Consider the following 13,335-nt stretch of genomic DNA (forward strand, 5'->3'; position numbering starts at 1 on the left):
GCAGCACGACCCAGTTATGCACCCAAAGGGGCTGTGGTAAGGAGGGGGAAGCCAGGTTGGAGTTTGCAGCTAAAATGGAGTCAGTGATGCTAGCCCAGGGTAGGGTATTACAACAGCCCTAGCTACAGCTTAGAAGGTCACAATGTTGTCTTTCATGTTTCACTCAGCACTCACTTCCCACGAGGAGGATTTTTTTCCCTGTCTCTCTCTTAAAAAAAAAAAAAAAAAAGACAGGTCCCTGCAGTGTAGGTCTCTGCAGTGTCACAGGCATTATCTGTCGATAATGGGATGTCCTTCTGGAAGAAGCAGTGTTGAGGAGCACTCCTTGCTGGAGGAGAGCCGTGTGAGGAGGAGTAGTATGGGGTAACTGGCTCAGTTTGCCTTGGCTCTTTCTGTCGTACCGATTCAGCAAAGCACCTGCTGAGACCCTCATTTGTCTCTCCTGTGGCAGCCAGGGACAGCAGGTCATGCTCTCCTCAGATCGTGTCTGAGAAGTGGCTCCTGGTCTCTGAGCTGAAGGCTGCAGCTGCTGAGATAGGATGAGGTGCTGTGTGGGAGCAGCAGCACAGTGTTTGGGAAGAGCTGGGCACTCAGGACGCTTCTCCTCATCCTTCTACAGGTTGGTAAATTCTGGCCTCACATCAGCCTGCTGTTCAGCTTTGTCCTCGGTACTCAGCACTAATGGGAATCTCACACACCTTTACCTGCGAGGGAACACTCTTGGAGACAAGGGGATCAAGCTCCTCTGTGAGGGACTCTTGCACCCCGACTGCAAGCTGCAGGTGTTGGAGTAAGTCCTTCGGCTTATGACAGTGATGAGAACACAGGGCGGCCAGGGTGGAGGGACGTTTAGACAGAATGACCCCCAGACAATTTGTTCCTCTTAGAGTCTGCCCTGTCACAGGGTCATGGGGCTGGGAGGAGTCCTTCTGGGATAATCTGTTCCTCTTAGACTCTGCCCTGTCACAGGGTCATGGGGCTGGGAGGAGTCCTTCCAGGATAATCTGTTCTTCTTAGAGTCTGCCCTGTCCCAGGGTCATGGGGCTGGGAGGAGTCCTTCTGGATGATATGAAGCTGGACCTCAAGTCCTTTCCATCACAATTCTCTGTACCACAAAAGAAGGGGGCAGTATGACACTTATAGCTTATGGAAATGTAGGGAAAGGCACAGAATTTGGTAAAAAGTCAATTAACAAACGACTGTTACTTTCTTTTTTTTTTTTTTTTGAGACGGAGTCTCACTCTGTCGCCCAGGCTGGAGTGCAATGGCACAATCTTACTGCAACCTTCACTATCCAGGTTCAAGAAATTCTCCTGCCTCAGCCTCCTGAGGAGCTGGGACTACAGGCGCCCGCCACCATGCCCGGCTAAATTTTTTTAGTAGAGACTGAATTTCACCATGTTGGTCAGGCTGGTCTTGAACTCCTGACCTTGTAATTCGCCCATCTTGGCCTCCCAAAGTGCTGGGATTACAGTCAGGAACCACTGTGCCCAGCCATGCACCGTTACTAATTTCATCTGCACAATCCGGTGGACTTCAAGATACTCCTATCTGAAGGAGAGAAGAGCAGCTATGGCACACAAGGCTGTGTCAAGCTAGTCAGTCCTGTGCTCATTTTTTTTTTTTTTTGCATCTGAAACAATATAGGCTAAGATGCTAAGATCTTGAGGAGCCAGGGGGATGGTTAAGGGGACATTTTCTTTAAATCACCCCCTTTTCTGCAGATTAGACAACTGCAGCCTCACGTCGCACTGCTGCTGGGATCTTTCCACACTTCTGACCTCCAGCCAGAGCCTGCGAAACCTGAGCCTGGGCAACAACGACCTGGGCGACCTGGGGGTCATGATGTTCTGTGAGGTCCTGAAACAGCAGAGCTGCCTGCTGCAGAACCTGGGGTGAGCGTGCTCTGCAGAGATTCCTGGGGTGGGATCCCGAGTTCTCAGGAAAAGCTGAGTGTGATCAAAATCCAGGGTGTCTCTGGTGTCATCTGCGGCCACTCAGCATTAGGCTGGGCCTGGGTCAGTTGTGGTGGATTTTTAAACACAGAGAATATGAGGCTTAAACTGCACGTTCCACTTCGTTCAGATGATTAGAATAACCAAGGTTAAGCTGGGTTTTATCCGTATTCCTCAAAGAAACACAAGTCCTGATGCAATTGTGGCCAGGGAGGGTTCTGCTCTACACAAGGAACCGCACTTCCCAGAACCTGTCTGTGGTTCATCCGAATTGGAGGGATCTTTACATAGTGGGGATCTTGTTTTGTTTCTGAGGATTTCTAAGGGGGAAAAGAATGCTCCAGGAACATCAAGCTTGGAAATTCCATGAAATTCAACAGTGTGTCAGGGCATTGCTGGACCACGTCTGTGTTGGGTGATAGCACTGAGGTAGTCCTTTCCACTCTAGTAAGAACTTCCTGGCAACTGTCATGGTTCTGTCAGCCGTGATGATCACACTTTTCACTGAAGACATTTTTACTGCTTGGCTTTAAGACCAACGTGCTCTCCTGGGTTTTCTCCTATTTCATTAGCCATCTCTACTCGGTTTTCTTTCTGGACTTTTCTTCATCATCCTGACCCTTATGTGTTGAATCCTCAGAGCTCAGTCGCTGGGCTAATTTTTCTTCCCTGCACTTTCTCCTTCATTTAAATTATCTAGTTTTCTGACTTCAGATGTATGTGCTGTGCCTTCCAGATTATATGTCCATAAATCCTGTGTCTGCATGCTTGTCTAATCTTCCTTCTTGGAGGTTTAATAAACCTCTCAGATGTCACATCCAGGTCCACACCGGTGCTCTTCTTCTGCCTAAAACCTGCTTCTTCCCCATCTCAGGCAATGGTGACTTCCTCTGAGTTGCTCAGGCCAAAACATTTCTGGTGCTGTCTTCACTGTCTCTTTTTTCCCATAATGTCCCGTGTGTCCCTGTTAGCTCTGCCTTTCTGGTGTGGCCACTCCCTGACCGCCTGGGCCAGCTTCACGGCTTGTTCCCTGGCTCAAGCCACCATCACGAGGTGTCTGGATGTCATGGAGGCATTCTGACAGGCCAACCTGCATCTGTTATCCTGACTTTAGCAGACAAGGGATGCAGTTGAAACGTGACTCAGATCATATCACTCTTCCCAACATTATCCGGTGACTTCTTATCACTTTTTTTTTTTGAGACGAGGTCACGCTCTTTCACCCTGGAGTGCAGTGGCGCGGTCTCGGCTCACCACAACCTCTGCCTCCCAGGCTCAAGCAATTCTCCTGCCTCAGCCTCCTGAGTAGCTGGGACTACAGGCAGGTGCCACCACACCCAGCTAATTTTGTATTTTTAGTAGAGATGGGGTTTCATCATGTTGATCAGGCTGGTCTTGAACTCCTGACCTTGCGATCCAACCGCCTCAGGCTCCAAAAGTGTTGGGATTACAGGCATGAGCCACCGCGCCCAGCCTCTTATCACTTTCCTAGTAAGAGCCACAAACTCTTCCGTGGCCCACATAATCCGGCCCCCACTGCTTCCGAAGATTCGTTTTCTCCCAGCCCTTGCTCATTCCGCCCCCGTGTAAGAGTCCCCTTGCTGGTTTGCAAGAACACTTTCATCTCTGGATTTTTGCAATTGCTTTTCTTCCTGCTTGGAACTTTCTCCCCTTCAATTCCACGTGCCTTATCCTCCATACATTCCTAAATTCTCTGCCTAAAGGTCTTCTCTGTGAGGCTGTCTCTGACTATCCTACTGAAAATGGAAGCCCAACATGTCCTTTTTTTCTCTTCTCATTCTCTGCTGTAGCGTCGCACATCTTATGTGCTCTGTCATTTTCTTGTTTATTTATTATCTCTGTTTCCAAGATATAAACTCCTTTAGTCCAGGGACTTTGGTCCATATTCATGATCTCAAGGCTGAGAACCTGTTGGAATGCAAGTCTGAATAAATACAAGTTTGAATCAGCTTTGCATCCTGGTGCAGACATAATGGAGCATGTTTGCTGCAGGACAAGCCAACATTCCCAGAGTGAAGAGAGATGGAGGAAAAAAAGAGGGATTGGTCAGGTCAAAGCCGGGGACATTGCTTCATACAGAGTCACTGACCTAGCCCTGAGGGACGTTCAGGACCCAGGCTGAGGGACATGCTCAAAATAGGCTGAAGAACCCATGGATGCCATCAACCTGTTTTCTCAGGCTGCCATGACAAGCTGCTATAGACTGTGTGACTGAAACACAGAAAGTTATTTTCTCACAGGTCTGGAGGCTGCAAAGTCCAAAATCAAGTCTCTGGTGAATTTGGTTGCTGGTGAGAGTCCTCTTCCTGACTTGCAGACGGCTACCTTCTTGCTCTGTGATGGCATGGAGGGAGGGGAGGCGAGGGAGAGAAGACAGGGGAGAAAGAGCAAACTCCCTGATGCTTCTGCTGCACGGGCCCCACCCTCACAGCTTCATCTACCTCCCTCCCTCCTGAAGGCCCCACCTTTAAGTACCATCACATTAGGGGTTTGGGCTTCATCATGGGGATTGTTAAGGAGGAAAAACATTTGGTATACAACACAACCAAATTGAGATGGTTAGCAATGATGTGGGACAAATGGGCTGATTCATTAGTTAAGTTGCAAGGGAGACTTTAAAGAGGAGGAAGAACTTACATCAAAGAAGACGTGAGAGGCATCCTGGGCAAATGCAATGTGTAGACTTGATCGGGTTTGTGATTAAATGAACATAACGTAAAAAAAATTACAAGACAGTTGAGGAAGTATAAATGCTGACTGGACATACAGTGACATTAAGAAATTACTGTTAAACAGTTTTGATGTGACAGTGATATTGTAATCCGGTTTGAGTGTCACAGAGTGAATTATTTATAGATGTGTTAAATGCAGTATTTAAAATAATCCACGCTGGGAGGAGTGGGTGGGTGTTAGAGGAAACAAGTTGACATGACCTGTGTAATTGTTGAACTTGGGTAATGGACAGGGGGGTTGGTTACACTATATTCTCTACTTTTACATATTCTTAAAATTTTCCCGACTAGATAGTTAATTTTTTTTACTAGACAGTTAAAAATATAACAGAAACCACCTTGGGCACTTAGAGGTTTTGTTTTAATATTTTAGAGTTTAGAGGTGTGTGGAGTTTAGGGAAATGGAGAGATGAGACTTTTAAGGTTAACGACTCTGAAAGACTTATCTGAAGAGTGCAACCCAGGCTTTCTATTTGCTTTCACAGGTTGTGTGAAATGTTTTTCAATTATGAGACAAAACGTGCATTAGAAACACTTCAAGAAGAAAAGCCTGAGCTGACCATTGTCTTTGAGCCCTCTTGGTAGGGGCAGAAACGGGGCTGCCAGACACCAGTGTTCTCCGGCCCCTCCAGCCAGGGGACCTTGGGTGGAGTGAGCTTCGGTCCATCCAGCCCAAAGATCCTTCCAGTGGGGTGCTGGAGAAGAGAGCTTGCTGATGATGCCTTCATGTAGAGAACGGGCGTCTCCTTTACGCCTGGGCGAGGAAGACACGAGGGCAATGAAAGCTTCCGGATGTTGTTTTCATCACGGCGCCTCAATCAGAGGAGGTTCCTCTTGGTGACCTCATGTAATTAGCTCATTCAATAAAACACTTTCTTTGTCTTTATTTTTCTCTCCTCACTGTCTCTAACTTTCTTTTTCCTATCTTTTTTTCTTCTTTGTTCTGTCTACTTTTGCTCATATAATCATTCCTGCTATCTTTCTATTAACTGACTATAACACAGAACTAATTGACTATATATATTATGTTGAAATTTTGTGGCAGCTACTTATTTATTTAAAAATTTTTTGTAATAGTGATGTTTTCTAATAAGAATAATTCATGCTTTTTGTAGCTAGTTGAAAATTCAGGAATATGTAAAACGTTTTTGTATTTATTGAATTAAATTGTTACCTTTTCTTAATTTCAAAAAAGAGTGCCTAGAAATGTTTTAAATTATTTATTTAAACCACTTAAGATAAATTAAATTGCTTTGTGCATTTTAAAAATCGCTTTTGCAAATGATTTAATTGTAGATAATTTTTAAAACATTACCTCACACTGTAATGAGTGGAGTTTCAGCTTTGGTAGGATGAGAGCATGAAAGTCATGGAGGGAAAGTCATGGAGGGAAAGTCATGGAGGGAAAGGCTTCAGAGTTTTGGAGCCTGCACTCACAACCAGAAGTATTAGGCAGAAGATGCATCTTGCCTTCATTTGATAACAACTTATTTTGGATTCATCCCATCTGAGGAACAGTTCATCTATCATACTTCACAGAGCATTAAGTTATAAGGAAATATTTACTAATTGCCTCTCTACACATGGACAACTCTTGAACCGCATGGAATTGCTCAGGATGGAAATACTACTTCGTCTATACAATTAACCATCAAAGTAGCCACACTTGGCTACTCAAGTTGTGGTCTAGGACCTGTAGCTATAAGGAACTTGTATAAGATTGTAAATCAATCACATTATCAAACATGCCTTTTAGATAAGCGGACATTAAAAAAAAACCGTAAGACTGTTTTCATAAGGGAAACAGCATGAGGTTTACATTCTGTTGCAAACTCTGTCTTGTTAGCGCTTCTGAGCAGCACTGACTGGAGACTGGCTTTCTGCATCTTGGTGAAGTATTCCTGACTGCCTTCCTGCTACAAACACTTTGATACCCTGTGTAAATAATGTAATCAGAAACACAGCTGAGGTTGACAGAGAGAAAAACAACCTTTGGGCATTAGGGTGTTAAAACTGGCCAGGTTGCTAAGAATGCCATTATTTCATTCCTTTTTATGGCTGAATAGTATTCCATTCTCTCTCTCTATATATATATCACATTTTCTTTATCTGCTTATTGATTGATGGGCATTTGGGCTGGTTCCATATTTTCCCAGCTGCAAAATGTACTGCTATGAACACGTTTCTTTTTCATATAATAACTTCTTTTCCTCTGGGTAGATACCCAGTAGTGGGACTGCTGGATCAAATGGTAGATCTACTTTTAGTTCTTTAAGGAATCTCCACACTGTTTTCCATAGTGGTTGTACTAGTTTACATTTGATGGAAAAACTTTCTATAGAAGAAAATTTGAACTACAGGGAAAAAAAAGTCCAAAATCACAGGAAAGAGATAGCAATCGACTTCATTCTTGGAATTGTTTGAAAAAGTCATATAAAATTTGTGGAGATTTAAGTATATGGAGAAGAACACATATTTATTATAAGTAAAATAAGATTGTATTTCAGCTTCATCTTGTGTATACTTAAAAGTAATAGAAAAGAGAGAAAGAAACTTGAAAAACAAATGGGGAGAAAATAAAAGAAATACAGGAAGAGGAAAAGAGAAAAGAATCAGGAAACTGAAAGTTAAATAATTCAACAAGTACTTATTGAAGTCTATTTAAACAATTCTTGAAAACAGATGGCCTCTTAGAATTACACTTTTAAAACGGACTTTATTTGTAGATGTGGGAGTTGGGGCATTATGACCTGAAGTGAGATGTTTGGGGACAGGCTTTGAGCTCTCTGGGTATTAACTCCTTAAGTGAAAGATGCTCTGAGCACACACTAGGCGTGTCCAGCATTCCTCAGTTGATGGAGATGCCACATCTCAGGTCCTCTTTGTCTGAGCACACAGTAGGCGTGTCCAGTGTTCCTCAGTTGATGGAAATGCCACATCTCAGGTCCTCTTTGTCTGAGCACACACTAGGCGTGTCCAGTGTTCCTCAGTTGATGGAGATGCCACATCTCAGGTCCTCTTTGTCTGAGCGCACAGTAGGCATGTCCAGTGTTCTTCAGTTGATGGAGATGCCACATCTCAGGTCCTCTTTGTCTGAGCACACACTAGGCGTGTCCAGCGTTCCTCAGTTGATGGAGATGCCACATCTCAGGTCCTCTTTGTCTGAGCGCACAGTAGGCGTGTCCAGTGTTCCTCAGTTGATGGAGATGCCACATCTCAGGTCCTCTTTGTCTAAGCACACACTAGGCGTGTCCAGTGTTCCTCAGTTGATGGAGATGCCACATCTCAGGTCCTCTTTGTCTGAGCACACAGTAGGCGTGTCCAGCGTTCCTCAGTTGATGGAGATGCCACATCTCAGGTCCTCTTTGTCTGAGCGCACAGTAGGCGTGTCCAGTGTTCCTCAGTTGATGGAGATGCCACATCTCAGGTCCTCTTTGTCTAAGCACACACTAGGCATGTCCAGTGTTCCTCAGTTGATGGAGATGCCACATCTCAGGTCCTCTTTGTCTGAGCACACAGTAGGCGTGTCCAGTGTTCCTCAGTTGATTGAGATGCCACATCTCAGGTCCTCTTTGTCTGAGCACACAGTAGGCGTGTCCAGTGTTCCTCAGTTGATGGAGATGCCACATCTCAGGTCCTCTTTGTCTGAGTGCACAGTAGGCGTGTCCAGTGTTCCTCAGTTGATTGAGATGCCACATCTCAGGTCCTCTTTGTCTGAGCACACAGTAGGCGTGTCCAGTGTTCCTCAGTTGGTGGAGATGCCACATCTCAGGTCCTCACCATCCGCAGAGGCTCCAGATCCTGGCCAGGAGTCTCCTCAGAGCTCCCTTCACATCTCTATTCCTCAGGGTGTAGATGAAGGGATTGAGAGTGGGGGTGATTATGGAATAGAAGAGAGAAATAAATTTGCCCTGGTCTTGGGAGTAGCTGGAAGGGGGCTGCAGATACATGTAAATGGCAGGTAGGTAGAAGAGGGAGACGACCATCAGGTGGGAGGAACAGGTCCCAAAGGCCTTGTGTCGTCCCTTGGAGGACTGGATCCTGAGCACTGTGCGGGCAATAAAGCCATAGGAGAGAAGGATGAGAGCCAGGGGCACCAACACAAAGAAGGCCACCAGCACAGCCAGCGTGGCGTCGTTCACAGTGGTGTCAGCGCACGACAGCTTGATCATGGCCGGCACCTCGCAGAAAAAGTTGTTCAGCACCTGCCGCCCACAGAATGGCAACTGCACAGTCAGGACCACCTGCACCAAGGAGTTTCCAAAGCCACTGAGCCAGGCCAGAGCCACGAGCTGCTGACAGAGAGTGCGGTGCATGAGGACGGCGTAGCGGAGGGGCTCACAGATGGCCACGTAGCGGTCCAGGGCCATGGCGGCCAGGACAACGCACTCCGTGCATCCCAGCCAGTGGAAGACCGCGTACTGCACCGTGCAGCCTCCATAGCTGATGGTCTTGTTGGAACTGCCCATGTTGACCAGCATCTGAGGGACGGTGGTGGTGGTGTAGCAGAGGTCCAGGAAGGACAGGTGGCTGAGGAAGACGTACATGGGGCTGTGGAGCTGAGGATCCAGCCGGGATGCCAGGATGATGGCGATGTTTCCCAACATGGCCAGCACGTAGGACAGCAGGAGGACCACGAAGAGCGGGAGCTCCAGCCATGGCCGGTCAGACACACCCAGGAGGATGAAGGCTTGAGGGGGGTCCCCCGAGAAGCTCTGGTTGTCACTTTTCATGTTGCGGCATTTTCTGGTGCCTGTCACACGTTGAGAATGTTGGAATGAATAATACCTGAGAAGAGGAATTAATCACATTCCTCCTTCTTGCATCCATTCTTCCCTACCCAGGTTATAGCCTGATTCTCCCTACCTCTGTGGAGACACCGGGATGCGGAGGGGCCGGAACTGGGAGCCCAGCGGCAGCCCCTGTGTCTTTGCTGCCCTTCCCACTCAGCGCCTCAACTAAGCCATTTAATCTTCCTGAACTTCTGCATCTGCAGAATGGGGAGAAATACCTGCTTCAATTGCAAAGACTTGGGGACAATAGAGACATTAAGTATGTGAGAAAGTACCTTGTGAGTGACAGTTGTGTTCCAGTTAGAGCGAAGCCCCCAGAGCTGCCATCACCGTCAGAATGTTTGATTTCTCTTCCATACACATCGACAGGGAATCATCTGCCTTTGTAGGCGTTCCCGTCTTGGGAGGTAGTGGTAGGAGGGAGGTGGGTGGTGACATAAGACAAGCAGGAGGGCTTTGTGAGCAGCTGGGGACCACAGCCTCGCCCCTCCTCGGGCTTCCTTCTGGCTCCCCAACTCATGCTGATTTCTGCTCTCAGGACTGCACACGCACAGGCAGCTCTACCACTCTCACTGGTGGCAAAGACAGCATGATTCTATCCTGCGAGTCTCTGGAGTGGAGGAGCCAAGTCGTGTTCTACTTCAGCCCCTGAATCGGTCATGGTACTTAATGAGACCCCAGCGCATAGAATTTTGAGCACAGGGAGAAAGATCTTGATTGGCGTAAGAAACCTAGCCCTGGTGGGTGGATCACGAGGTCAGGAGTTTGAGACCAGCCTGGCCAATGTGGTGAAATCTCGTCTCTACTAAAAATACCAAAAAAGTTAGTTGGGTGTGGTGGCGGGCACCTGTAACCCCAGCTACCCGGGAGGCTGAGGCGGGAGAATCGCTTGAACCTGGGAGGCAGAGGTTGCAGTGAGCCGAGATCGCGCCATTGCACTCCAGCCTGGGCAACAAGAGCAAAACTCAATCTCAAAAAAAAAAAAAAAAAAAAAAAAAAGAAAAAGATAAAAGTAAAAAAAGAAAGAAGCGTAGCCCCTGGAATTGTCTACGGAAAGATCAGACTACTTCTGGAGGTAGGTTTTATCTGATGGCTTGAGTGACATTTCAATTTCCTGCACAATTTCTTTGCCAAACAGCTGTCACCTCTTAGTGATAGAAAACAGTCAATTTGATTTCTGAAACCACTGCTGTTAGGAAGCAACTGCATTGCCACCTGCTGGTTCGCGGGGCCTTTCCACTGCGCCATTGACCTTCAACCTCCTACACTCACTCAAACAGTGGACACGTCCCAGTTCCTGATGGGGATGATATGCCCCACGATAGGATTGAAAAATATTAATAAACAATTAATTAGAAATTATTATTATTAATAAATCCCATAAGATAACTTATGAAGAATTTTCATTCTTGATTTGGTACCTTATGCATAGACTATAAAACCAACAGAGCCCTGCTCAGCTTAGATGTTGCAGCAAGGGTTTCCCGCTGCCCCCGTTGATATTCTGAAGAACTCTACTGTTACTTGAAAACAACTCAAACTCCAGGGTTTGAATGGAGGAATCAGTGAAAATTTTCTTGCCTTTTTCTGTAGCTTCAAAACTGCATATTGTTTGTTAGAAAATTCCCACCATTCTTGTGAAACACTCAATTATTGCGCTTCCTCCCAGATTCTATCAACACTTATGAGATAAACTTCACAGAATGTGGTTTTATCTCTAATGAGCTCAAGATACCAGTCAAAACAGTGAGCTGTGGCCGGGCAAAGTCAAGCTAGCACATTTTAAAGCCTAATTATTAAGAAGTAAAGGAATTATGACATTCCTCTCTCTGAGATTTCCGATTCCAAAGTTTCTTTTCAGAGTTTAAACTGGGAGAAAAGAGAGAAGTTGTAGGGATAGTGAAGGAAGAAGTGAGAGAACGAAGAAAGCAAGAAAGACGGAGGGTAACTGTATGCTGCAACTTATGATAAAGACCAGTTACTCACCATTCACCATGAGCCAGGCACTGTAATAATAACTATGTTGCTTTAATATCTCAGTAAGGTCCATATTTTCACTCCTAATTCACGGAGCGACTTGGAGGATAACTGGTCTATCTTAGTTACACAGCAGCAAATGGGAAAGCCAGGACTGAAGGCCAAACTCGTGCTCTTTTTTTCATTTTTTTCGCTCAGGCTGGAGTGCAGCGGCGTGATCTCTGCTCACTGAAACCTCCACCTCCCGGGTTCAAGTGATTCTCCTGCCTCCGGAGTAGCTGGGACTACAGGTGCCGGCCACCACGCCCAGCTATTTTGTATTTTTAGTAGAGACGGGTTTTCACCATCGTGGCTAGGCTGGCCTTGAACTCCTGACCTTGTGATCCACCCGCCTCCGCTTCCCAAAATGCTGGGATTACAGGCGTGAGCCACTGCACCTGGCCTCAAACTCTTGCTGTAAACTACTATTCTCTCTAGAACTTTGCTTAAAAAAAAGAGCAGCTGGTGACGTGGTGAGCAGCAAGAGCCACCGAGTAAATGACTGAGACAGAAGATGCTGGGAGGGGAGATGAGGGAGACGAATGTCACAGGAGATAAATAGGTGGGGACTACACAGGAGGGTTTTTTGTAATTGCAGTCCACTGTACCATGCACACATATGCACACACACGCACACACATGCACACACGTGGACATATGCACACACGCGCGCATACACATGCACACACGCGCACACATACGCACACACATGCACACACACGTGGACATATGCACACATGTGGACATATGCACACACGTGCACACATATGCACACACATGCACACACACGTGCACGCGCGCACACATGCACAGTTTCTCCACGGCAAAGCTGGCTGGATACTGCCCAGCCCTGCCCCTCATGGACTGATGCCCGTCTGTTCAGCCCTTTCCACTTGGAGAGTTAGCAGGTGTCTAGCCTCTACACTCCTTGACCTTCCTTCGTCTTCCCGCTACCCAAATACGGGTGCTCCTCAAGGCACAGCCGTGCTTCCCTGGATGAACACAGCAATTTCTGCACACATTGCTGTCACATTCAAAAGGAGACCCTCCAGACCCATGTCTCCAGCTGTCAGTTCCTCACTCACCTCTCAACTCAGGCATCCCAGATTTCACCTGGCAGCCGTCCCCCACACTCAAACCAGCTCCTTCATCTGAATTGTGGCTGACTTCCTCTCAGTCACTGTGACTCCAAGTATTGAGGTTCTTTCTAATCAGGTTCCGCTCCTCATTCACTCTAGTTCAACACCGACCTTGCAGGCAATATCGCACTGTTGCAGGCAAACACCGTATCCTCACCACTGCCGTCCTGGGCAAGAACGCCCACCTGGGCCGCTTTTAGAACCTGTTACCTGCCTCTCTCAGGCAGCTTCAACCCCTCACTCACCCTCACATGAAGTCATCTTTCTGAGACTCAGGCCTTAAGAGCAAAGATATCTTTAAGAGTTTTCAATTACCAAAAACATAAGTACCCGTCACCCAAGGAGTTATCTGCTGATTGTATCGTCCTCACACTGAATTCCCTGCAGTTTCTTCTGGGGCCGGTCACATCCCTCTGCCTTAGCAGCCACCACACGATATTTTAACAGCAGCACTTAGGGCATGCCTGCTGGCAGGCTAGGCTGTGAACATGCAGGTGGTGATATATCATTCCCTGTAGGATATAATCCTGTGATCAATATTTATGTCTCTACATCTATTTTATCTTTCTCTTACCCTTGACATCTGCTGCTGAAATCTCTGCTGAAGCTTGATAGAACACATTGTCACCTACTCCACCACACGAGACGGAAAATCAAATTCACAGCAGTGTGTGGAATT

The 13,335-nt window shown here is 46.7% G+C and overlaps 2 protein-coding genes across 6 annotated transcripts in view; one reads left to right on the forward strand and one right to left on the reverse strand.

Moving 5' to 3' along the window:
* NLRP3 (NLR family pyrin domain containing 3) overlaps positions 1-5,982 on the forward strand; it is a 29,599-nt gene extending 23,617 nt beyond the window's left edge. For 4 of the 5 annotated variants that reach the window (XM_012472734.2, XM_012472731.3, XM_012472732.3 and 1 more), the window contains 3 exons: positions 620-790; positions 1,725-1,895; positions 5,194-5,982. In XM_012472734.2, coding sequence (XP_012328157.2) covers positions 620-790; positions 1,725-1,895; positions 5,194-5,293 — 442 coding nt within the window. In that variant the 3' untranslated portion in view covers positions 5,294-5,982. Of the gene's footprint in view, positions 1-619; positions 791-1,724; positions 1,896-5,193 lie in introns of those variants that run through there. The other variant, XR_001110652.3, reaches the window with a different exon arrangement.
* A 1,421-nt stretch (positions 5,983-7,403) lies between these two features.
* On the reverse strand, positions 7,404-9,790 carry LOC105731080 (olfactory receptor 2B11). Its single transcript, XM_012472656.3, has one exon. The coding sequence runs from the start codon at positions 9,439-9,441 to the stop codon at positions 8,485-8,487; it is 957 nt and encodes a 318-aa protein (XP_012328079.2). The 5' UTR covers positions 9,442-9,790; the 3' UTR covers positions 7,404-8,484.
* Positions 9,791-13,335: the final 3,545 nt, after the last annotated feature.

Source organism: Aotus nancymaae, unplaced genomic scaffold (assembly GCF_030222135.1).
Source record: "Aotus nancymaae isolate 86718 unplaced genomic scaffold, 86718_ANA_hifiasm-v0.15.2.pri h1tg000032l_1, whole genome shotgun sequence".
NCBI classification, from domain to species: domain Eukaryota; kingdom Metazoa; phylum Chordata; class Mammalia; order Primates; family Aotidae; genus Aotus; species Aotus nancymaae.

Coding starts and splice junctions, on each gene's coding strand:
- LOC105731080 (XM_012472656.3), bottom strand. CDS start 9,441: ATGAAAAGTGACAACCAGAGCTTCTCGGGGGACCCCCCTCAAGCCTTC.